Below are 26,681 nucleotides of genomic sequence, written 5' to 3'. Positions count from 1 at the left end.
ATTTCACTTTACCTTGAGAAGATGCTCCGTGGCTGCTTCCTTGGATGGAGGCTTTGGTGGCAGAGTCACTCGAAGCTTATTTTGTGGAATGATCACCTGTTTTACCTGCACCTGGATGAGCTGGAACATCTGAACAATCAGGAGGTTCACTGGCACCAACATCATTGCAGACTGGACACTGATCTGGATCTGAGTGAATGTGATGAAGAATTGTCCTATAGGGCAAGAAATGGCATAGGGTGTACGTATCGGCTTTTAGTATTTACACAGGGAGCTGAGAAGACCTAATAACTAACTTTCAAAATACAGACACAAACTAGAGGGTCTCTGTTCCTGCCCTTGGTTGGGACTTGTAAGTAACCCACTGCAAAGAAAATGAATAATTGGATTTAAAGGGACAGTCTAAGCATCAAGATCACTTTATCGGAATTACTGAATCTATTTTAGTGTCAGCAAGCAACGTATGCTCGCTCTGTTCTCCTAAAGAAGCATTGGATTGGCAGATTGTAGCGATTACGGCTCATATGCTGTGTGTCCTCACAGAGTCTCTATGAGAAGCATCTGAATGGACAAAAGTCATCAGGATTGACTAACTCACTGAGAGCGGACTGAGATGAGAAAAGTGTCCAAGCACTGGAATAAAGGGCAGTTTTATAACAATTTAACAAAAAATAATAACCATGGACGGCCCAGTAATCTACAATAAAACAGATCTAATTAAATGTTTTTTAATTTTTCTTTTTTTTTATTTGAATTTGAATGTTCCTTTAATAAATAAAGCCTATCTGGAGTAATCTGTAACCGTAAGTCATGTCTACTTAGCATACCTCAGAGAATTTATTATAATTATTTTCTGTTATTGTAAAAAAATCAGTATTGTAGTAAAAATGAGCTGCTTCCCCTTATTCCCTAATTATTGATCTTTTGCTAATAGATTTGTTGATGGCCAACAATAGAGAGGCTTGAAGTATGTTTTGACGTGTTATGAGCTCTCTGCAGTTTGGGGTCATGCTCTGGAGTGTGTACCTGGCTGGGAATTCGCATCCCCTTGAAGGTTCCAGAACATAATATTGATCACAAGGCTGCAGAAAAGCAGGCTCATGCAGCAACAGATCCTCTGAACTCGAGTGAACGGGCTCCAGGCACAGCGGGTCCAGACACTGAGCCACAAATGATCTTTAAGGAACTTCTCCACCGAGCCCGAGAAAAAGAGATACCTGGAAAAAGAGACATTAAGAAATGGAAAAAAAAATTGGAATTTGTGAAGCATGAATGAAGAGGCAGACAGACTATTCACGAAAGAACACCTATAGAAGAAATGCAGTGGCTATATAAAGCTTAAAAACTAGGTAATATGGGGGGATTAGGGGCATTTGGGGGTGACTAGGGGGTCAATTAGATGTAGTGGAGTCGGGAGGGGCGTTAAAAAACCAGGATTCGGCTATGACAGTGCCGCTTTAATACATAGAGAACTTTATTATGTGCGCATCATTCCTAGCCAATGACTGAGTCCTCGACTCACATAGATTGCTTGTCAAGTTCTCAGTCTGACTAGCGAGGTTTAAAGAGACAGTACTTGTGTCACTGTAGAATTTCTAGAGGTCTATTTTGGTGTGCTGAGTGAATGTGGGGAAATGATAGCCCTTCCCACATGCATATCTTTTATGGAAATTCTTTTAATCCAAATTAGGTTTGGACAAATTCACATTTAAGGTGACTTTTGTTCCCCACTTCACATTTTGTTTTCATGAATTTATCTCGTATATCTTCTCATACCTAAGAGACATGATGTCACCTTTGGAAGCAGTTGGGAAGATGCGGTCCAGTTGACAGTCCGCCACGTCCGAGGCCAGCCAGCAGTCACAGAAGAAGTACCACGTCTTCTGAGCAGCTAGATCTATAACAGAAACTCGGTACACGTACCTAGCCCAAAGGGAAGCGGAATTAAGGGTATATTCATCAACAATGTATTCTAACATGAATAATTTCATGATAATTTCATTAATATATGAACGACTGTTTACAATAACACTGTTTTAACACCTATTACAAATATTGCAGATTTTTCTTCAAAAGCAAATTAAAACGTTATAATCAAAAAGGAGCGCCACCCATAACACCATAATGTATATATAAATCCATTATATATTAATTCATAAAATCTGGTACAAAAAAAAGAAAATGGAGGAGAAATTGGTCAGAAGGGAGGAGACTGGTCAAAATGTCCATTTATAAAGCAATATATTTCTAGATAGAAAGTGTGATGGACCACCTGGCACCCCAACTGCGTACCTCCGCCAATCGCTACTTCCTAGTAATCCTTGAGTACCATAAGCACTGCACCGGACACCATAACCACCGTTAACCCCACAAACCGCCACAGCTTGGTTGGGGTCTCGCTGTTGTTCACCCACCCTGGACCCAAGACCAGGATTCAGCTGCCAGCCGGTAGGTCTCTCCTAGTCCAAAGAGTGAACCAGGCTGCTCTTACAAGAGCAAGTTTTGTGTTCTAAGGGAGTATAGTGATTATAGCAATCCCCAGAGTCTGAATATAGCTCTACAATCCCCCAAACATGAGCCTAGACTGCATGAAGGGTAAAACGAATCTGTTTAATGGCAGTCACAACTGGCCTTTTATGACAGTCCCCATGCAAGAGACACTCCCCCCTGGATCTGAGAGAAGACTACAGTAAAAACAATTACATTGGCTCTCAGGTCCAGGACACTCCCATACAAAATAGGTCAATACCTCCCCTGTGCCTGGGAGATAATTGAGTCAGCACTGTATTAAACTCAATTATCTCCAGGCACAAAAAACATAAATTTTTACAAAACCCCCCAAAATACCTTTAAACACAATAAATCCACACAAATCCCCTGACAGCCCCGATCTGGGTGACCAACATATCCAAAAATCACCCAGATTGGTTCAGGGTTTCAGGAATTTCATGGAATTCATAATTTGACCGACCGCACGCATGGTCCCATGCCCAAAACAGTTCCAGAGAATCAGGGCTTGCGGTCGGTCTAGTTCGGTAAAAACGAACAAACTACCAAACATAGTCATAGTCAATGTTCTTACCCTGGAGCTTGTTCACCTTGTTTGTGGGAACATTTCCACCGAACAGTGCCCTTCTAAGTTGTGTAGAACCGAATGCTGGTGATCCTGGAAGTGCAGCGGTGTTCGGGAGTTTCAGTATCCGAAAACAGTTCCATGAACTCGACGACCAAACACCGCTGCCTGCATTTGCAGGAACAAGATGGCCGCCACCTCGTGGTCTTTCATGCAAACAGCGGCCACCGAGACAAACACTTAGAACACTGTGGTGGAAAGTGTTACAAACTGTCAATTAGGCTTAACAAACTCCCGGGTGGTCAATGGTTCGTGCGGCTTTTCGTGAACCGAACCATTTAATCCCAATTGCACGAACAGAGCCATTTTAAAGTTTTTTTTAGCCAGGTCTATTGCAGGGGGCCATAGTCCTGAGGCAGGAGGCTGGGAAGCAGGCCCCTCCAAGAACCCATGGCGAGATTTAGTTAGTCACAGAAAGGTTATTTTTGTTGTTGTTGCAAAAACTAGGTTTAAATAGTAAAAAATATAGTATGAATACTCTAGACACATAGTATGATTTTGTGCAGAAAATGTTAACACTACACACTAACCCCAGGATCACCTCAAGCCTACATGCCGTGATACAGCATGTGGCAGAGACACTACGTGGGGCTCTCTGATGTTTGGGGGCTCTTATTTACAGTAATTCTATCTGGGAGTGGAAGATTTGACCAGGGATGGGAAGCCACACCAATGACCCACCACTTTATTTGACATTCTGAGATGGCAATAATGTCAGGGCATTGGCTGGCCATCGGTTTGTCAAATGCATGACTCTTACCAGGATGGGCTACTTCCAGAGTTACTGTGCCACAGTCTCAAACTATGCAGCTCCCCCAAATAGCGAGTTTTTAGGAGGAATACATCCACCGATCCTCTGGTGAAAACCTGCTTTTCAGGATCGCTAAGAATATGTGGTTCGCTCTGGCCCTCTGATCCGTAAAGTGTCACCACAACCTTAAAGGAGAGAGTAGACATTACTTGGGGTGACTTGCTAGTCTCACGTATTATAACACGTATCTGATTTATACGTGTCGTGTTGCCTTTAAAAGCGTCCTCATCACTTCATTTCATATAAACATTTAATGAAGGAAATCATGGCTGGAAACAAGTCTTCATTCAGCCTAACTTTACCTGATGCCCATTTAAAGGCAATTCTAAACCACACATTTTTGTTTAACATGGCACATTTTGTAACGATTTACTTTTATTATTTTTGTCATTTCATTTTTTTCAGATAGGTGTCCTGCTGAGATCCAAACGTTACCAGCCCTTAGCCCACTCTCACTACTGATATTTCTCTCTCTGCAATGCTAAAACGAGCCGGCACAGGATAAATGTCCAGTTTTACAGGGATGTTATATGTACCTTAGATGTTGTACCGGCTCCTTTGCGTTGTCCGGTGCAGACTTTGATCACGTACCGGATGTGGTGAGCAGCATCATTATCCGTAAGGATAGCCACTCGAACCTGAGGAAGTAGATTTAGATAACCCCAGTAATTATGTAACCCAATGAGTACTAGCTTTAAATAAAAGTATTCACAAATTTCTGGCACTGAAAGGGCTAGACCAGGGAGGTGTCTTATATAAAATATCATCATTTAACATTTCCCATATGCATAACTAACGAGGACCTTATTCTGTAACATCTGTAACAGTCATCCGTCAATCACAAATACTAATTCAGTCCTATGTGTCCTTACTAAAATGTAATCCTCTAATGTTCAGTGTGAATATTCTTTTTCTTGAATTTGATGTGCCATACGTTTTAATGAAATAACATAATTTTTTCCCAATGTATATATATTGTAACTGTAAATATTGCTGTTTCAGTGTTAATGTGTAAATATAGCTACCTCTTTCTGTTTGCAATATCAATATGTCAATCAAATAACAGGTCCTGTTACTTCCTGGTTTGATTAGCTCAATGGAGATAAATTTGAGTCAGCAATTTCCCATAGAACCTGCCTTGCAAAGACTTCTCATTTAGCTGCACTAGGAAGTTTGTGATTGGCTAGTGACAGAACGTCTGGGCGGGGTTAAAGGGGAGGGCTTGGAAAAGCTGTAGAAAAGATATCTTCAGTTTCTCCTGGCTGTTTTACTTACACGCCAATTAAAAAATGCATAATTAAATACATGCATGCTTTCACTGGCGGTATATTTACTAAATAGTGATTTATTTACCAGTGACATTATTTAATAATCTTACAGAGTTTTTAGTTATAATTTTTACTAAATATTTTTTTTTTTTTTTTTGCTGTATACAAATTCCTGATTGCCTGGTGGAGGATAATGTCCTCAAGCCTAATATGGGTCGACCTTATACGCCTTAAATAATGTCGCATGGTGTTGCATTGAGTGGAGGAACGATGCCAGCCAGAGGTAGGTACCATGACAGATACCTTTTGCACATTTTATCACCTTTACGATCTCCAGAAAAAGATCATGAGATAAATAAAATAGTCACATTGTTCCCTAAAGAATAACTTCGAAATGGTTTGCATTTTGAAAAAATAAAACAAAAAACAAAACCAAACGGCAGCTGGTCTTTTATATTCTAAAGGTAGACACAAGGTTCCCCCAACCCCATGGTACTCATCACAACAATGGCACTAACATGCCCCATGGATTCCTAAAAAACTCATGCCACGTTCTACCAGCTGACACACCTAGTTTATCTTCTGGAAACATCATTCTGATTACCTTCTTGATATCTTCCTTGTCCTTCCTTGAAGCCCAGACTACCACGACCAAGTAGAATCCTATTAATGCTCCAAGAAGTGCCAATCCCACTGGATTCTTACTTACATTGGCAAACAGGCTCAACGTGTCACTGAGATCCACGACGTGGGGCATGACGAAGAAAGTGGCACCAAAGAAGGTCAGATGATTGCACAGACATTGTGTTTGATTGACTGTGCTTTTTCCGCCGACCTGCCAATCCATAACAAAACAATTACACTGTATACACACACACACACACTTCTTTTAGCTTAAAATTAAACCGCCTCTTTTAAGAACAGAGGCAGTCACGTTAAAATACATCTTACGTGGCAGCCATTTTCACTCCACTCTGACGCTAGTTCATTCCAATAAACGCACTGCGTGGAAAACATGTCGACGGAGAAGAACAATATGTCCCTTTCATCCCATATGCTTTGGTTTGTAACGTTGACGGTGATATAGTAAATACCAGAGCCATTCATCTGGTCAGGGGACACGACCCAAGTATAGCTGTTATCTGAAATATTACATTTTATTAATACTACAAAGAGTCCATGAGAATGATGCATCTAAATCCCCAACAATGGCTTATCACATGAGAGAACACAAACACTAGTAGGGCATATTTACTAATCAATTACTTGTTGTAAATTTAAAACCAGGTCCGATTGAAATATCAGGGAAAATATCTGTACGGCTGAATTCTTACACACATTAATTATACCATGAAAGGACATTGAGTTCACCATTTTGAATAAATTATGTCAGTGACGTTCACTTTAGGGTCTGACTGATACAAAAAAAAATGAAAAAATAAACAACCAATATTCATTTTTTTTTTGTCTATATGACACCAGAACACTGAGTTTATTGTATATTCATATTTTTATTAACAGTTTTAATGTAGGTTATTCATAAAACCATGATTTGCGGGAATTCAAAATTTTAGGCAAAAGTAACAAGTGAAACGTTTTTTCCAGCGTTAAGTGTAAAATGAATGTTGGATTGACTACATATAAAGAAATTTAGCTTGGCAGAAATGCTCTGAACCCTTTATATGTGTTTTTGAGAAACATCAACTAGCTCTCTAGCTCCCAAGCAAGTCCTGAATCCTTACAAATCTTTCAGTTTGATCACAGTCTCTAAAAGTTCGAGTTTAGTGGTCATGGGAGCAGGTTGGGAAAACCACCGATAGTCTGTCTTTCTTGCAAGCCTGTTTATGGGGTACATATTGCCTCCAATAGTAATGTAGAGCCTTACCTGAAGGGAGCGAGACATTATCCATGAAATAAGTGCTGTTGGGCTTCTCTTGGTATCCGAGATACAGGATTATTGGAACTTGGATGTCAGGCTGTACGGTTGCCACCAATGTCTGATCCTTGGAGGTTATGTTAATCATTATGCTCAGGTTTTGAGTTTTAGTGAGATTGGCTCTTGACTCCTCCGAGTTTGAGCTTTCATTTCTTTGCAATATGATCTACGATATAATATGTCCTGTTAGTTTTCTAGTCCTTCCTGCATGAACCTTAACTAATGAGTCCCAACTAACTAGTCCTTCGCTAACTCTGGCTTTCCAGATGTTGTGATCTACATTTTCCCCGCTTCTCATTCGTTGTAAACGCAGGAGTGGTTGTAGATATAGAGTAGTTCTGGGGTAACGTTCTGAAAGTCGAACAATCACCGTGGACATTGTGGACAACGGGACCGTGGACAACGGCTTTACACTATGAAAGTTTTCTTTTGTATCTTTTGAAGGTAAAAGCTACAGTGTATCTCCCACTACAACACAGGATTAACCCCTTCAAGACTCTCTTATAAGATTATATGGACTCTTAAGCAAGTTTTTACTATTTTTTTGTGCATAAATCTAAACTACTGTGGGACTTAAGTGTTTCTATCTGTATACTACTAACTCACAGAGATCTGTTTGATTTTTTTGCACATTTTTATAGGTTGCCTCACTGTATAGGCTACCATATATAGCGCTGACATTTTTTATTTCATATACTAGGGCATGATCATTAAGGAGTTTTGCTTTATGTCTAGCTGCTAATTTTTATACTACAACATTTTTATTATTTACTATTTGTATCTTATTTATATTTACTTTTTAAAGGTGCGCTCTCCTGTATTTTATAATTGGTGGATTGTTGCTGTGGGTTTTTTGTGGCTTTTTTTTTTTTGTGGGTTTTGCCAGTCTCAGCTATGGCTACTCAGACCAGTGTACAATGTCAAATGAAGAAAGGCTGTGACCAGGGAAAATGAGTAGAACCTTGGAGAAATATTTGACACGAACATCTGGAGTGATGGAATGTCACGTTCTGATTGCTGTACAGCTAAAACAATCACTATGAAATCCAATGAAACACTACTGCGTGTCCAATAGACATGTGCAATTCGTTTCGGTCCAAATATGTATTCGGACGAATTTCGAACAATTCGGGTACTTCCAAATGTCTGAATTGCCGAAGTGCCGAATTGCCGAGGTCCCGAAGTTCCGAAATTTCCGAAGTGCCGAAGTGCCGAAGTGCCGAAGTTCCGAAGTTGCCGAAATTGCCGAAGTTGCCGAAGTTCCGAAGTGTCAAAGTGCCGAAGTGCCGGAGCACAGTATTGCCTAAGTACTAATATACTTACCCAGTGAATGAAGAAGAATGTTACATTGTAAATAATTTTAAATAAAAAGTATACAAACATAGCCAGGATTCAGCTGTAAGAATTTGCAACACTTACAACAATCAAGTAACATACATTCATATAAAATGTAAGTTACTTAGCCTGTCAATGTAATGACAGGAATGAATAAGTAGATAACTCCCTAATTCCCACGGCATTAGGGAGCTATCTACTAAAAGGCTGAAAGACCTAAATTGGTCTTTCAGCCAAATTTACTAATACTAAGTAAAAATTACTTAGTATTAGTAAATTATGCCCCTACTCGCTATACCGCGAGTAGGGGCATGTCTATTAAACAGTGAGCCTGTCACCTGGGACCCCTAGTCAACTGGGGGGGATTTGTTTAGGACCCCCACCCGCCGCTCAGGGGTGGGGGCCAGGGGGGAGGACCTTAGGTCCCCCCCTTATTTTAATGTAGGGCCCCCACCCACCGCTCAGGGGTGGGGGCCGGGGGGAGGACATTAGGTCCCCCCCTTATTTTACTGTAGGGCCCCCACCCACTGCTCAGGGGTGGGGGCCGGGGGGAGGACATTAGGTCCCCCCCTTATTTTACTGTAGGGCCCCCACCCACCGCTGAGGGGTGGGGGCCAGGGGGGAGGACATTAGGTCCCCCCCCCTTATTATAATTTAGGGCCCCACCCACCGCTCAGGGGTGGGGGCCAGGGGGGAGGACATAAGGTCCCCCCCTTATTCTCATTTAGGGCCCCCACCCACTGCTCAGGGGTAGGGGCCAGGGGGGAGCACAATAGGTGCCCCCCATCATTTTACGTTAGGGCCCCCACCCGCCGCTCAGGGGTGGGGGCAGGGGGGTTCCTTTTTTTTTTAAACAGTGAGCAGTCACAGGCTGCTCACTGTTTACTAGACATGCCCCTACTCGCGGTATAGCGAGTAGGGGCAAAATGTACTAATACTAAGTAATTTTTACTTAGTATTAGTAAATTTGGCTGAAAGACCAATTTAGGTCTTTCAGCCTTTTGGTAGATAACTCCCTAATACCGTGGCAATTAGGGAGTTATCTACCAAGCGGCTGCAAGAGAAGTCCCGAGGTGCCGAAGTCCCGAATTTCCGAAGTTACGAAATTCCGAAGTGCCGAAGTTGCCGAATTTCCGAAGTGTCGAAGTTCCGAAGTTGCCGAAGTTCCGAAGTCTTGAAGTGCCGAATTGCCGAAGTCCCGAATTGCGAAAATCCCGAGTTTCGGAATGCCGAACTGAACCAAATTTTTTTCCCATGCACATGCCTAGTGCCCAACTTGTAGAACTGCCCGCAGTGGCTCTTCATGTATAATCTACAAATTTGCAGACTTAGCAGGCATCTTTCCACCATGTGTTTGTTCAGCTATGGGGATACATTGATTGTTACTCATTTCAGCTAATTTCCTGAACACTAAAAACAGCCTTATACATTGGTTTTATGTGTACTTACCTCTATGTAATCCGACAAGTCGGTAATTTCAGTTTCACTGTCTGTTGTGCTTAGCTGGATGTTGGCTACTGTCCCCACAATTTGTTTGTCGCTTAAATAGCTGAAAGGGTTTATACTCAGCGCTAGCACCTGAGAGATCATATCAGCATGGGGAAAGGTGGGTACATACATAGGAGAGCCAGGAAGAGAAGATAAGTAATACAATTAGTACTGAAGCAGGTATGTAGCTATACACTCATAGATATGTGATGCTGGTATTATATTAAATTATAATTTATATAAAAAGGGGCAATCTAAGCAACCTCTATAGCTCACTGGGGTAACCCACCCTAGCACTCTCAGCCAGTCAATGTCTCCCATGTTGGACAGAATGGACTGTGATAATGCAGACGTTTTAATTGTGCATAATCTATGCGGCCGAGGAGGGCGCAGTCGCTGGCAGTGGGAAGAGCCCTGGTTTATGTCAAACTGTTTCTAAAACAGGAGATGGCACCGGAACACCCTAGGCAATTCAACCACTAGTGCCCCTTTAATTAACATTTTGTGAGTGCTTGTATACATGGTGCTTTCTAAGGCTAGCATGAGTGATGATCTTCCTTTACACAGACACACACGTACGCAGTCACCACTCAAACCCACTCTCGTTTACTGAACACCGATAGTCTTTGCAACTCACCTGGACATTAAGAGCCTCGAAGCTGGTATTCAGATTTTCCATGGCAGACGCAGGGAAAGTGACCGAGCACACTGCAGGCGGATCAGTAGTGAATGTCTTTGTACACAGATCTGAAGAGTTCACCCTGATCACAGACACATTAAAATATTTATTCACTTCACACTCAATTGTCCAATTAAAGGAACACTCAACTGATTCTTTTAAAAAATACACTTTGTAGTTATACCCCAAAGAAAATGTGCTTATTTTTTTTTTTCAGAATGTTTTCTTGGAGGTTTATGAGAAATAGTTTTCAATGTTTTTGGAAGCCCTCCCCTCTTTGCCTGGCTCCAATCAGAGGATTCTCATTGATTTCTATGGAAATGTTCACAAATATGACAGTGTCCTGAGACATAGCAAGCTCAAGTGCTTTATGTGTCTATAGTACTCCTTTAATTACAACCAAAACGCACAATTTAGGTTAATAGGGCCAAACTCTGACTATAGTTGAAGATTTTTTTAGCTTTTTGTATTTTGTATATTATTAAAATAAATGATATAAAATATAAAGTCCTATACTGGCTTGTCTATGAAAGGTGTAGGTATGCGTAGAATTCCGTTTACTTAGAAGGATTACTGGGTCACAGTTAGTTCAACTTGTCCCATTAGGGTCTGTTACCTGACTATCAGTAGACTGGACACAGTAGATGTAAAGAAATATTCATTTTGGCTGAGAGATAGAAGCGTGTACTCCAGATTATCCACGGCTGTCAGAGACGAACTGAGGACCTGGCTTATCTATGGGATGGGTGACAAGACAGACATTAAGAAAATGATTGCTAATTAAATCAACTGTACAGAAAGTGGCAGGAGCCACGTACACAGTGCCATGCTCATATTTTAGTAACAATGTATCATTTAAGGTTCATTTGGTATTTTTATTTATTTTTTATATAGGTATTTATATAACTAAACTGTTTTTGGATTAAATGTTTGTTTAGATCATTTACTTGGGTAGGATTTGGGAATAATTTAAAACGATTATGTTCCTTGGAGTCTATATGGATTTAGGGCATTTGCCCACATCAAAGATAGAGCATATGGCTGAAGCATATGACCGGGGTTTTGGACTACTCCGAAATGCGAAAATGACGCCAGATGAACTCATTCAGAAGGGGTACTTAATGGAGATCGGACAGGTACCTGATAGCACCAAGGAAGACCATTTACTGAGGCTGAAACGCATTGCGTTTATTGCTGTGAAATTTGATTTATCTTTTTGGTGTTTACCTACACTGCACATATATCTCAAGTCTTCCATTTCTTATATTGTTACTGTTTGTTCTAATTAAGTGGATCATTTTTACATTATGATATCCTGGGCTCCTACCACTACCAAGGAAGAAATCCAAGCCTATATAGCCACCTGTGGAGCCTACTGTATAGAGCCTGATATGGCTCTATGTTTGTGAGTGACTTTCTTCATTAGCACTTTTAGATTTTATCTGTATACGAAAAACACTATGTATGTGTTCTATTTTTTCTTTTAGATAAGATCTTCTTCCATATACTATTTCTGTGCATAAGTATCTATTGTGGGCTCACGGTGGGTGTAAGGTTTAGATTACAAATATGGCCCCTAGCCTAGGACGTACTGCTACAAATGCGTAGGAGAAACATGAGTGTTCTAGGTAGTATCTAAACAAGGTAGGTAGCCCTGGTACATTGTCAATCTTTCAGTCTGGTTTCTTCATTCCCTTAGCATTTGTCAACATGTTATATAAGGAGTCGATTACGCAAGGATTCAACAATAGAGAACCATTAATTGTACTTGACATGCATGTGTGCCTACAGGTTCAAAGTGGATTGGACACATTTCCAGGGATCTTTTTCCCTACGCAGAGCCTTGGATCCACCAATCTGATGGAGCAATGTAGGAATATTTCAAATACAGTTATTGTCAGAATAGCTTGCTGCATTGATGGAAGTGTCTGTGACCTCCAGCGAGCGCTGCTGACCTGATATGCAGTAAGATTTGGTCCAGTCTCCAGTGACGCTTTCATTGTCGTATCGAAGACTTGGAAGAGAGAATTTGCTGTCTCAGTGATGTTTGCAACAGGAAAGCTTGGGGTCAGGGACACTGTATCGGTCAATCTTTCTGCTAATTGTGCCAGTATGTTACTAGTGTTAACCTGAAAAACACAGACATAAATATAGTCCAATATTTAGACCAATACAGTAGTTACATAAAAATGGATTCCTCCTGCTACACTATGACATCATCAATGAATGCAGCGGCCACATAAACAGAGTCCATTCCCTTAAACGATCAACGATTGGTTATCCACTGCTCCATGTATCTGGGAGTCGCAGTAAATGCTGCAGATGGGATAAGGGTTTCCCTTTTCCCTAACAAATATGGGGCTACTGTATACTTTTGTTTTGTTTTTGTTGACAGTCTGATTATCCTCTTGCTAGGCATTGGATATTTTTATGGGTGTTCCACTGTTGAGGGAAAAAATAGGCATTGCACAGCAACAGTATTTTTCAGAAATATAGAAGGTAGTAATTAAGGATATTCACTAAACGCATCTGAGCACCTAGGATTACCTGGGTTTCCGGGGTCAAAAGATCAGTGGACGTGATTATTTCATTGAGAGTATTTGACACTGCCGTCACAGTTGACAAAGACCAAATGTCATTCAGAATGTTCTGCAGCTGATTCACCAGTTCTGAGGTGGCCTGAGGATACCAAGGGTTTAATAACACATTATATCTCCTTGAGATATTAGAGGGGTATACCACATCTTTTATTAAATTATAATATATAATAGATAAGATTTCTTTCCCACTTATATTGGATGAATAATGATGCAGTGCTAGGGGTGGGTTATACCAAATGCATAATGAATGGGGGATATGACTTGGACCAATCACAAAAAATAAAAAAATCCAACTGAAATATAGTACATAATATATATAGATGCTTTAGAGTACATTTTGAGATACCCAACTTTCGATCAGAATTTGTAATATGTTGGAGGTTTTATAAAGAGACAGCTCTCAATAAGAATTCTAAATGTTCAACAGTTACCATGAAAAACAATGAAATGTACCTGGTGATCACCCGAGACCTCAAATAATCACCATGGAAACCGATAGAATGTTCCTGCTGATTGTTCCGCGTTTAGAATTTTGCCCCTGAATTGCTCCTTATATAGAAACCTTCTAGTTGTTTAAGTTCCAGGTCTCCCAACAGTCACAACTTCTTGCCCTACCATACCATCTTTGGCCTGGGTTTAATTGTTTCAAATGATCACAATATGTTAGAAAAAAATTCAAATAATTTATGCGTAGAAGTCGCCATTAAAATCTATAGATTCATTTAAAATGTTTTTCTAATAAATTGGGATCATTTGAAAGGCATATATGAAATAATTAAATTAAGGCCTCTGTTCCCTGGTGTGCATATTTTGAGGTCACTAGGAAACTGTCCCCAGAAAGTGCTGAAATTAGACACACCTGGGCTACGTTTAGAATAGGACCATGCAGAGAGCCCTGAATCTGCACTCTCTGCATGGTCTGCCTTGAGATTGGCAGACATGCCTATTCTTTGAGTGACACGATTTGCATCATTGCGCTTTTTATACTTCCCACTGGAGACCTACTTCATGGGTGCCAAAGGTGGGAGGAGGGGTAAAGTGTGTTTTATTTATATACAGTATGGTTTTTGGGTTTAACTGTTTTTTTTTTAGTTCAGTATTGTTATGCAATCCTAGGAAATAGCTATTTATCATAACTAAAAAAGGTGGAACTGCGTGACGTGAGATACTTGGAGATTTGGAGATTTACATTTTCATAGACCTGATGGCAAGTTTACACATTATTAAATCCACATGTTACGTGTCCCGGGGTATGACCTTCATTCCATCTGCCAGGCTCATGTTATTCACAGCTCCTTTTGAGAGCGGGGTTAAGGCAGCAAGATTTGGTGGTGTAATCGTCCCTGGTGGTGGTGTTGCTTTTGGCTTCTTCGTGGAGCCTTTTTTTGATGCAAGACACCAGTTTGAACACCAGTCTAAGAAACTTCTCTGAAACAAAAGCAGTATACTGTCAGTGTATTCCTATCCATCTAATTAACACCCTACCCAAAATCTCTTCATTACTCACAGTGCCACTGCTGTGACTTTTACTGTTTACTGCTCATTTTAGGCTGAAATTCTCTGAAATGTTGCTTCTGAATTATTTTGTCCTACAACTTTCACGTCCTTGTCGGTTCCTTACAGTTTCTAGTTTAGTCAATATAATTGAAGTATATTTTGGTCTTTAGTTTTTAGAGGGCACGTATCTTTGCTTGCTTGGAAGGATGCTCTGAACTCAGAACCTCAAAAGAGCAATCCACTGGGAGGCAGTTGTTTTTGTGGCCTCTTTCTACGAGACCAAGATTTCCATCAGGAGATAAAAAGTATGAACATTACACAAGGACAAAAGGAGACGTGGGTGCTGTAGGAAAAATATCTAGGGATTGATGAAATAGTGAAGGTTCTTGTAGAATCAGGTCCGGGCCCACTCATATCTACTACTAATAATGGAAAGGGTGCAGTGGAGCTTCCTAACTGTGAAGATTAAATAAAATAGGTCACATGTTCCCAGAGAGTTGGTCAACTCATCAGTACGGCAATCCTTGCCATCCCTCAAAACTGGCAGGGCATTGTGGGAAATGTAGTTTAATAACTCAGAAAGTTGGGGTCTGTGAGGAGGAACCCATGTGGATTTCTTCCTTGAGCTGGCTTCAAGCCAACCCTGATTCCGTTATAGACAATACACCAAGGGATAAATATACACACACTTTATACTTTGGGTAGAAACCCTGGGTACTCTTTCTTTTCACTGGGAGTATTGAGCAAAATAATTTATATGAATGGTTGGTTGTATTGTTTTTTGTTTTGCACTGACACACTACATACACAGCTTACCTTTCGCTTCACTTTGCGTCCTTTATAATATTCTGTAAGGTAATTGAGTAAACAAGTTAGATTTCGGTCCATATTTTTAACTTCATGCACGGAAAGATTAAAAACACAATTATCTGATACAGCCCATATAACATTATGTAACATGACAGGTTGTGCGCTGTTTTTATACCTTCTCGTTCTGTGCGTCCGATATCCCAATACAAGCTGTGTATACAATGAACGGCCCTCCAGACACAATTCAAAGCTATTATTTTGTACAAACATGGACTGGGTTTCATAGCCACATCCTTCCGTTATTGTCCAAACATAAAAGGACAATAGGGAGGCATTCTTCCTAATGTCTGTTCTCCTACATCTGGCCCACCAGCTGGTCTGGCAGAGGTGCTAGAAAAGGCTTATCATCTAAACTGTGTATTGTATAGGATTGACAAGGGAATTACAGATGGCAGAGCTGGGAGTCATAAAAAAAAAATCGAATTCAGCTATTTTACCTTAAATTATGCAAATCCCCTGTTAATTCGCCAAATGAATGATTCAATGATCAGAAATTATTTTACTTCCTCGGCGTATGGCATTACTGTTTATCTGTCAATCGTTTAAATGCTTAGAAAGCACCTAAAAACCCTGTATTAATATACGGTAGAGATTATTGATTGGATATTAATTTTGCTCTTAATCCCTTCTTCCAGATCTTACGACATGAACACCAGTTGCACATTTTCCACCACCTGATATAACTAGACGTTTTCTATAATACATTACTTTGTTCTGCACAGATTATATTTAATGTAGATTTAATGACGCTGACATTGTGCAGCTTATTGTACCAGTTACGGAGCAAGGTGGCAAGAATTGCAGACTGCCCTGTCCCTCCAAAACGGTTTGATGTAAACCTGGGCTGTCATGTCACCTCCTGCTCTCTCCAAGAAAATGTGGGTTTACTTATCATGGTATGCACAACATGCTGATTATAAAGAGCATAAAGTCCATCAATACATTATTCTAGCAGAATTGATAGCAAGTTTCAAATCAGTGGTTTCCCCCACCCATCAATCATTCTTAAGTATAGAGCTCTACACCAAGGAACTGACTGACGGGGAGCAGGGGAGACCTCATGCGAGGTTACCTCCTAACCAACACTCTGCCATCATGGATGGTTGGGCTAATTTGTTTACAGCATGGGTGAGATACAGGAGTTGTCTAGGTGGGTGATACAATAGTAAAACACCCATGAAGCGACACTGAACTATAGGAGTGGCGAGTTAATATCTTTTATGATTTTTTAATTGAATATATATTTATCTCTATGATTTCTGTATCGATGGCAGGTTTACCTTAAAATGTGGAATTTAATGATAAACTGTAAGCACTAGGGTGAGCTGCAATTACTGCCTGTGATCTGTACAGATAACATGTACGTAAAACTTCTAATTTGTGTCAGTGTCATCGGAGGGACTGAAGAAACTGTAATAATACCATATAATAATAACATTTAAAAACTTACCGGAAGTTGTTGATGATGTGGTTGTTTTTGGGGTGGAGGTGGCTGTTGTCGGGGTGACGGCGGTTTTTGTGGTGGAGGTGGTTGTTGTTGGGATATAGATAGTTGTTCTGGTGGTGGACGTGATTGTTGTTGGGATAGAGGCGGTTGTTGTGGTGGAGGTGGCTGTTGTCGGGGTGACGGCGGTTGTTGTGGTGGAGGAGGTGGTTGTTGTTGGGATATAGATAGTTGTTCTGTTGGTGGACGTGATTGTTGTTGGGATAGAGGCGGTTGTTGTGGTGGATAAGGCTGTTATCACGGAAGTTGTTCCCTTGGCGGAGGGAGATGAGGAGCGAGACGGAATCACTGTGTCCTCTCTGGAATCACTGCTCTTGCCAGAATCCCTGGGCCCTATGAGTACATTGATAAATATTTTAATAGGAGCTGAGATGTGAATAAAAGCAGTCAGAGGCAAAAAAATTATCTTATATTATACATACTTAAAGGTCATTTTATCAGTAATTGTGAGAGTTGCTTGTGGGCTATATATTTGTCCTTTTTTTAAAGACGCAATAGAACTTCTGTATGGTATTATGGGTGTATTTATTAAGACAAATATATGACTTGTTTTTAAATATTCCTTTTCTATAGTTGGAATTCACGTATTGACAGCTTTCTTTTTTTACTTGTAAAGCTCTGCAGAAAATGTTGGCGCTAAATAAATAATGATAATAATAATAACAAGTCGGGCTGTGCATCGGAGTGTATACTGACCTCCAAGACTCACACTCACCCATGAAGGAAGAGGAAGGATGCTTGGAGATTGCATACACAGATGGAAGCTGATATTAAGTCACCATGGTCCTGAACAAAAATGATGCAGGGGGGCGGGGCCTGACCGCCAAGCTAAGCGGACGCTGCACGCATCAGCTCCGGACCACAATTCTAATTATTGCCCAAACCCACTGCTTGACAGCCCTTTCAGGCTAATAATTTGTGACCAGAGGCTCATGGGCAAACCTAGAAGCAACTAGGGACCTGGAGCGGACTTGCGGCAGCCGACAAGCGACACTCGAGGCCGGCGCCGGGGCCTGGCGGGGGAGGCGGCCGATCCTCCGACCGGACCTGGCCGGGCACACCAGAAGAGCGACTAGGGCCCTGTACCCCCCCCCCTGTGGTCCGGTGGGGGTTATCCCGGACTCCATTAGGATAACACTAACCTCGGTGAAGCTGCACTCGAGCACCCAAGGTTACATAACCAGCAGAGACACGAGACAGCCAGAGCTCTTCCAAGATGGCCGCCAAGCTAGTGTCACACTCTAACTCCCTGCAGGCCCTTGACCGGCTTTGCTTAAGCCTATGCAAGATGCTATGTGACGGCGGAATGCCATACCGACAGGCAATCTGCCTGGTAGCCTCATGGATTCGTCCTGCAACCCGCCGGCGCTATTATGGGCTCCCGCTGCAGGCCGTCAAAGCGGCCATTCAGCCACGCAAGCGACGACCGCAATGGCGGAAAAGGGATCTAAGCGACCCGGGTGCACGCACCCGCTCCAACACACACAGGAACGAGACCGCTGGGCAACCCCAAAGCCCAAGCAACATACCCAAGTACAGACCCTCAGGCCAGCATGCAACCACTCTGCACTCCAGGGCTAAAGCGGAGCATCACGCTAAGCCCACACCAAGGGACTCCACGCAGACCATTGAAACTACTCACCTACAATGGCCAACTCTGGAGGGGCACCTACCATGTCACACGAATGCACATAGCACCCCAGAGATTCGAGATCAGCACCAACAACCCAGCAGGGCAGGCATCGGCTGACCACGGATGATCCCGCAAGGTGAGGCCCAGACACCTCTCCCGGGCCCCGGAGTGGATTCCTGTCCAACCGCACTGACTCTCTGGGCACTGGTTTATCCTGCCTCACAGACTCCCCTCTCTATAAAACCGCATATGCTGTTGGCGAACTATGAGTTGCCCCGGCTACTGAGCTACCATAGAATATTGTATGTACCTGAAGCGGACTATGATCCTGCAGGCTCCAATACCGTGATACTGTCTCACTGTAATCGATGTTACTAAATGTGTTATCCTGAACACTGAAGCTATAGCATGTCTCTATTACTAATGACACATTACTACGCTGATAAGATGACTTATAGCATGTGTATTGCAACGATCTAACCTAACTATACTCACAAGCTATGTTTAAATTCAATTGTTTAAGCCTGATAAAAACACAAAAATTGTGCTTGTTATTCATGTGCCCCACATGTTTTACGTGGGATAAGCCAGAGGACTGCTTTTGGGGCACCTCTAGCCAGCTTGTATTACATATATGCACGTCAAAAATAAAGATTTAAAAAAAAAAAAAAAAAAATGATGCAGCTGGCTGGATGAGTTCATGCTTGGTAGGTATTTAAAACCGGCTCTATTATATTTTCTTTTCTTTCAGTTTTCCTTTGTTTATGCCCCTTGTATCTTAATGATTATACTCACCTCTTTACCAATTGCCCTTTTTTATATTTATCTCTTCTTCCTTACGCTGGATCTTAACACCTGGGTGCAGCCATTTTGTTTTCCTCTGTCCATGAAGTCTGCAGTTTGCCCTTCTGTGGGTTTGTGGGTAAATTCACTTTGCGACCGAAATGGATGTTTGAGTTTTATTTTTTTTTTGCAAAAAATTTGCCAAAGATCAAGGTCCCTATCGGAAAAAGTATTCCTTCTTTTATGAATAGCTAAAAAAAAAACTAAGGCAAATTAAAAACCAAACAAACCATAAAAACAGGGAAACATATAGCAACAAAGAAGGATTAACTTAAACGCAAAACCTTCAAATAGACAGAGCTCCTTTAAGACCTTACTTATCAAGGAAAAGAATAGAGCAATTTTGTAACAAAGCTCTGATTACAGAACAAACCATATAAATATTCTGTTGGTTTTCATTGAGACTGGGCCAATTTTAGCACTCTGCCACAGAATCGCCCCAGTATTACCTTGATAAATAAAATCCATTTACCAACTGAACTGAGAGACTAGAATAAGTAAATGTCACCTGAGGGAGGTGTTGACTTGGTGGTGGTGGCCATTTCCGGGATGGTAGTCTCGCCATCATTTTCCGACTCTTTATAATTTTCCGACTCTTTATCATTTTTAGACTCTTTATCATTTTCCGACTCTTTATCATTTTCCGACTCTTTATCATTTTTAGACTCTTTATCATTTTTAGACTCTTTATCATTTTTAGACTCTTTATCATTTTCCGACTCTTTATCATTTTTAGACTCCCCATCATTTTCAGACTCTTTATCATTTTCAGACTCTTTATCATTTTTAGACTCCCCATCATTTTCAGACTCTTTATCATTTTCAGACTCTTTATCATTTTTAGACTCCCCATCATTTTCAGACTCATCATTTTCAGACTCCTCATTATTTTCAGACTCCTCATCATTTTCAGACTCTCCAGCTCCTTCAGAACGCCTGAGCCCTATAAATACGATAAAAAGAGCCCTTTAGAAGACTATTACACCAAATTAAACCTGGCATGCAACCCATGGAAACTGTTACGTGGAATGGACAACACGAGTAATATAGCTCAATGGTGATCATCTACAAATTGATTCACGGTAATTTCATGAGCTTTGTCCAGTTGGGTTGAGAGGTAAGGTAGCTCCATACTTTCCATCTTTCTATCTTACTTACAGAGAATTTCACGAACATTTGAAGTAAAACAAGGCCAGTGCTAAGCATTAGCCACAGCTCTGAAAATAAGGCATTAGACTGACGGAATTGACATCAAAGAATACTCATACAGAAGGCTGCTTAATAAAGAAGAAGTGAAGTATTAAAGGCGTTACTTACTGTACGAACAGATGGATCGTTTCTTTTCCCCACAGTTGGGAGGATGTGACCAGCGATCCTGGGAGTCCTTGAATACTAGGGTACACTTTGTCGAGGTGTGATGACCCTTTTTATTGGAGTGACCTTGGACAAGGTGAGAAATGGAATGTAAATGGCATGTAGAGTCTTCATCGTGACATCCAAACTATGGCATGATTTATCATGGGAATGTGTTCTCTCCATCAATAAAAACTTATACATACATTGTCCTTTCACACCCATGTGTCTAGCTGTGTGCCCACTCATTTCTCATTCTGCTTGGGTAATCCAGTACTGTAGGAGAGTGGATCAGCCAGACTGACCATGCTCCTTTTTTGGAATATATTTACCATCAATGATGCAATTAGACTCTTCATCGTGACCCATTCTCCCCGCATTGGCACCTCAAAACCCCTATGCTATTACATATTTCCCAAAGTTGTGGGAATGTTAAGGGGTTGATGGACTTAAAGGACAACTGTCACCTCAAACATTTTTTTTTTTGTAAGGAAATTGTTTTGTTTTAACCCCTTAAGGACCAAACTTCTGGAATAAAAGGGAATCATGACGTGTCACACACGTCATGTGTCCTTAAGGGGTTAAAATAAAGTATATGTAAAAAAAAACAAATAAAAAACATGTACAACATACATAACACTTGCAGTGAATGCACTTTTAATAGAAACATTTCCCATCATTAGTTAAAGAGAGCATCCTTATATATCTAGGGACACCAGGAGATAGTTCTCGTTTCCAACTCCTATGATCCTTATCATAGGGTTATGCCCTGCCAAATACTATCTGAGCATCACAGGAATTAAACTTGTGACTGTCCTGTTTGTTGCTCCTGATATACATACTTACATGTCATCATGCAAGAAAAAAAACACAAGGGGTTGTTAGAAACCATGCTTCAGGGTAGCTATAGTAAGTTTTTCCTGACCTTCTTGGCAAGACCTTTAACAATGGGTGCAGGCCAGAGCATGGAGCCCAAGGCCATTCAGCACTTGACTTATATCTCTGCAATGACTCACAACTGTTGGAGCATCATGAGAGCTGTGTGGTACACTCACCTTTGTTTTCATCTTCAAACGTCTTCGATACCTTCACCCAGTAACTGTCTCCATCTTCCAGTAGATCTATCAAATCTTGCAGCATCTTCATGTTCTTAAGAGGCAGCAAAACCTCTCCATATTTCTGGCAATGCTTCCTGGCGTCTTGGAAGGTATTCTCTGTTTTCACAAGTGCTATGCAATATCCCTCCAGGTGCCTATGAGATTTTTGACAACCGTGTTCATTGTCTTGGGAAGCTAGGCTCCCTTCCCCGAGGAGAAGCAGGACCAGAAAGCTGAGATTATATACACACATTATATATAAACCAAGTGAAGAGTGAGTACACACTCATCTAACAGGATAGAAGTAAATCGCTAACACCAAGTAGAGACAGACACACACTACTGTTCCTTCTGTTTAATCTGTTTGACGTTCCCACAAGTTCAAACACTCTGCAAGAAATTAGATGAACATAATGAAATTAAAGAGGCGTACCCTGCGCGGACAGGTGCCTTTCAATAAATGTATTGTTCTCGCAGAAGCTTGCAGCCTTTCATCTTGTTCTTTAGAGACACAGGCATAGTCACAGTGATGTGCATTACTAATGTTTAATTCCATTTCATATACATTATGGTGAAAATTGCCATACGACACTGCTGTATTTTGCACAACGAATGTAACATCGAACACCAAGTAGTGTAAATCCTTTTACCTTATAACTATTAGACTCTGTTATCGCACTTCGAATGGGCTTGACTATCAATCTAGAGCTTGGTGAGTTATTACAATGTAACCTATTTACTTCTTTTAGAGAGCCGTATGTAAAGTGACATAACCACAGTGACACAACCCGTTTATATATTTATAGATTGTCAGCTCTTGAGACCAATTTATATAACAACGTACATGGCAGTCCTTCCAGAAGTTCTATTAATAAGGCACATTATTGGACATCCAATTTCAGCTTTACCATTATATTTAATTCTTGATCAGTGTAGTTGTGAGGTACAAGACATCTGAAAGTCCTCTGCGTGTTTTTATTTATTTTTTGGACATGATTTATTTGTGTTTTCAGTCATGTACAACAAACATTATGCAGGTAGAACATTGTTAAAGGAACACTATAGTCACCTAAATTACTTTAGCTAAATAAAGCAGTTTTAGTGTATAGATCATTCCCCTGCAATTTCACTGCTCAATTCTCTGTCATTTAGGAGTTAAATTACTTTGTTTCTGTTTATGCAGCCCTAGCCACACATCCCCTGGCTATGATTGACAGAGCCTGCATGAAAAAAAACTGGTTTCACTTTCAAACAGATATAATTGACCTTAAATAATTGTATCTCAATCTCTAAATTGAACTTTAATCACATACAGGAGGCTCTTGCAGGGTCTAGCAAGCTATTAACATAGCAGGGGATAAGAAAATCTTAATTAAACAGAACTTGCAATAAAGAAAGCCTAAATAGGGCTCTCTATACAGGAAGTGTTTATGGAAGGCTGTGCAAGTCACATGCAGGGAGGTGTGACTAGGGTTCATAAACAAAGGGATTTAACTCCTAAATGGCAGAGGATTGAGCAGTGAGGCTGCAGGGGCATGTTCTATACACCAAAACTGCCTCATTAAGCTAAAGTTGTTCAGGTGACTATAGTGTCCCTTTAATGCTGCAGCTTAGGCTGAAAATAGTTATCAGAAAAAGGAAATGAACTGCTACTTTGCACAGAGAAAAACAGAGAAAACTATTAGAGAATGATTTCATAGAAAGGTCCTAAACAAATAATATCTTACTGACTCACTGTAATCAAATATTTAGTGTATTGTGATCTGATGTTACATAGTTACATAGCTGAAAAGAGACTTGCGTCCATCAAGTTCAGCCTTCCTCACATTTGTTTTTGCTGTTGATCACCAGGTAGGGTGATTCCTTTGTGATGTTTATATGGGCACCCATTGATTGATAGCTGCCTGGTTCGCAGATACCTGTAGTGGACTGGGGGAGTGTACCATGTTCAGTGACCAAGATGTATAGCGGCGCCATGATGCATTTTTCAATTTATCTTTGGGGCCCTATCACTGGCACTAACTACTACTCACACAGGGAGGGGTATTATTGTGGTCCGGTGACCAGTGCTCTGTTATTTCTGGATTATGACATCATAGCTCTGCACCCACGCCCTATATGAGCCCAGTGTTAAAGGGGCAATGGGTGAGGTCTGTGTACAAATATGCAGACCCTACCCCCCTTTTTAAGACCCTGAAACATGCAAATAGGGGGAAAGCTCCATAGGAACCTCTTGTTGGAGTTGGGAGAAAGTCACAATTGCTATTGTGCACAACACACTACATCATTGGTATGAAAGTGGTAATTGTTAAGTCAGATATAATGTCAAACGTGTGTATTGTCCTTTTTATAGCATTATAATAGTGTAGTGCGTCACACATTTTGTGACATATACATTCCTATTTTGTACATGAGATCTTGAGATGTCTAAATATGAAAAATATATTTTTTTCGCACTTTATGTGACTGCTCCACTTGGGACAGAGCTGCGTGTGGTGGGCTGTTAACTAAACATATAGATGGGGTGTTTTAGCTCTTTGATTGTCACAGTTTTCACAACTCACTGTGTTTCACAAGGCTGAGGCATTTAACCCCTTAATGACACAACTTCTGGAATAAAAGGGAATCATGACGGAATATATCCATCACGTGTCCTTAAGGGGTTAAGGGACTAAAGCACCAGCCCTTTGCCTATTAATCAATACAGCCATTATAGGGGAGCTATCTATTGAACGTGAGTGCAGATTCTGTGCAGTATGTGAGTGTGTGTGAACATATCCAGATGTGAAACAAGTCCTTTTTCATTTTATGTGTCAGTGGGAGCAATGAAAACACATAGATATGAGTTCAAGAGTGAGTAGTGCAATTATGTTTTTGTAAAAGGTGCAGAAAGTTGTCACGGTGCCAACATGGACCTATTAGTTCATTGACGTGTGTGGGGGGGGCACATGCTGTACAAAAGACTCTGCTACTAGTGATTCTTCATACACCGTTTACATATCTTCATCCACCGAGACTTGTCAACAGCAGCTTATCAAAGAGTTTTAGTTCACGCAAACGATCCATCAGTCAGAACATTGTTTCATCAGAGTTCTGATAGTCATCTGTAAGATATAGAAAGAATTTGGTCAGTGTCTAGTTTGTTAAAGGACCACTCTAGTGCCAGGAAAACATACTCGTTTTCCTGGCACTAGAGTGCCCTGAGGGTGCCCCCACCCTCAGGGTCCCCCTCCCGCCCGGCTCTGGAAAGGGGAAAAGGGGTAAAACTTACCTTTTTCCAGCGCTGGGCGGGGAGCTCTCCTCCTCCTCTCTGCCCCGTCGGCTGAATGCGCACGCGCGGCAAGAGCTCTGCGCGCATTCAGCCGGTTGCATAGGAAAGCATTTACAATGCTTTTCTATGGACGCTTGCGTGCTCTCACTGTGATTTTTACAGTGAGAATCACGCAAGCGCCTCTAGCGGCTGTTCATGAGACAGCCACTAGAGGATTAGGGGGAAGAATTAACCAATTCTCTGAAACTGCTATGTTTATAAAAAATTGGGTTAACCCTAGCTGGACCTGGCACCCAGACCACTTCATTAAGCTGAAGTGGTCTGGGTGCCTAGAGTGGTCCTTTAAAAAAAGAACAGCCCACTAACATAAAACAAAATCTAGAACCAACCCCAATGCTGACTTATTTCATGAGCTGAGTAACCTGAAGAAAAATATAACAAACAATTACCGTACATATATAAAATCAATAAAATCAATCTTTAATCTTCTATTTACACGAAGAGTCAGGACTAGTATACCAAGAGTCACCCTTCTCCCGGGACAGAAATCCAACCACAAGAGAGAGTGAAACTTGCAAGACACCTCTACAAGACCTGGTCAATCGAAAGCAGTTTGTGTAACTCACCAGTTCCTGACATCTCCGTATCCAGGAAATCTTCGTCTTCCTCCTCCTCCTCCTCTACTTTCTTTAAAACCAGAGCAAAGAACACGGCAAATCCTACCACCTGTGGTGGGAGACATAAGAGTTGGTATGTCATCAGGTGGTAAAATAGGATGGCTTTGTAATGGATCCTAATAATCTGTGACAACTCAAACCCAATTTGGTGTAGTGATGGGAAATTAAGGGGATTTTCATGTCCATGGAATTTGTGATGTGACGTATGGGAAATGCAGGGATCAAAATTCCCAATTGCCAGTTTCAGTGGCAATTAACGTGCAAGGCTAGTAGCATAGAACTTGCTTGTAAGCCCTGGAAAATGTATGTTTGAAATGGATCTGCAATAATACAAGAGGATAAAACGTTTAGGACACTGACCTTGAGAGGTTGCAAAATGAAGATACTCTGGAAAAGGGAGAGTGCCATAGAGATAATCCACCGGATGGAGCTCTGCTTCCCATACCGAAACCCATACATCATGGTGAAGTAGGTGGACACGGCGCTGATAGAGAGTAGTAAGGACCAGCCAATCAGAAGGAACCACCAAGGCAGTCTCCTCTTCTTTGTTTCAGACTGTTTCTGTGAAGATCTGAAAAAGAAATGTTTTTTATCTAAGGAAATATACAATGTAGATGAAATAAGTGGCTCCTGTTAAAAAAAATGCACTAATAGAATTGGATGATGGAATAAACTCCAAAAACAAG

At 41.1% G+C, this 26,681-nt stretch overlaps 2 protein-coding genes across 2 annotated transcripts in view; both read right to left on the bottom strand.

Annotated features, from left to right (window-relative positions):
* The window catches only part of LOC134579041 (polycystin-1-like protein 3), a 55,889-nt gene extending 33,793 nt beyond the window's left edge, over positions 1 to 22,096 (bottom strand). Inside the window, exons 1-18 of the mRNA XM_063438172.1 lie at positions 22,006 to 22,096; positions 20,915 to 21,037; positions 20,106 to 20,540; positions 17,068 to 17,297; positions 14,508 to 14,678; positions 13,198 to 13,329; positions 12,606 to 12,779; positions 11,267 to 11,385; positions 10,609 to 10,732; positions 9,933 to 10,061; positions 7,098 to 7,314; positions 6,164 to 6,354; positions 5,817 to 6,047; positions 4,481 to 4,582; positions 3,894 to 4,069; positions 1,777 to 1,923; positions 1,027 to 1,217; positions 8 to 215 (exon numbers count right to left, since the gene is read on the bottom strand). Of these exons, the coding sequence (XP_063294242.1) occupies positions 8 to 215; positions 1,027 to 1,217; positions 1,777 to 1,923; positions 3,894 to 4,069; positions 4,481 to 4,582; positions 5,817 to 6,047; positions 6,164 to 6,354; positions 7,098 to 7,314; positions 9,933 to 10,061; positions 10,609 to 10,732; positions 11,267 to 11,385; positions 12,606 to 12,779; positions 13,198 to 13,329; positions 14,508 to 14,678; positions 17,068 to 17,297; positions 20,106 to 20,540; positions 20,915 to 21,037; positions 22,006 to 22,096 (3,191 nt within the window). The remainder of the gene's footprint in view (positions 1 to 7; positions 216 to 1,026; positions 1,218 to 1,776; positions 1,924 to 3,893; positions 4,070 to 4,480; positions 4,583 to 5,816; positions 6,048 to 6,163; positions 6,355 to 7,097; positions 7,315 to 9,932; positions 10,062 to 10,608; positions 10,733 to 11,266; positions 11,386 to 12,605; positions 12,780 to 13,197; positions 13,330 to 14,507; positions 14,679 to 17,067; positions 17,298 to 20,105; positions 20,541 to 20,914; positions 21,038 to 22,005) is intronic.
* A 2,620-nt stretch (positions 22,097 to 24,716) lies between these two features.
* The window catches only part of LOC134579559 (polycystin-1-like protein 2), a 30,741-nt gene continuing 28,776 nt past the window's right edge, over positions 24,717 to 26,681 (bottom strand). The window contains exons 21-23 of the mRNA XM_063438888.1: positions 26,356 to 26,566; positions 25,945 to 26,044; positions 24,717 to 25,151 (exon numbers count right to left, since the gene is read on the bottom strand). Of these exons, the coding sequence (XP_063294958.1) occupies positions 25,117 to 25,151; positions 25,945 to 26,044; positions 26,356 to 26,566 (346 nt within the window). The 3' untranslated portion in view covers positions 24,717 to 25,116. The remainder of the gene's footprint in view (positions 25,152 to 25,944; positions 26,045 to 26,355; positions 26,567 to 26,681) is intronic.

This window comes from Pelobates fuscus, chromosome 12 (assembly GCF_036172605.1).
Source record: "Pelobates fuscus isolate aPelFus1 chromosome 12, aPelFus1.pri, whole genome shotgun sequence".
Taxonomy (NCBI): domain Eukaryota; kingdom Metazoa; phylum Chordata; class Amphibia; order Anura; family Pelobatidae; genus Pelobates; species Pelobates fuscus.
Note: the sequence above shows the minus strand (reverse complement) of the source record. Positions and strands in the feature narration are given on the sequence as shown.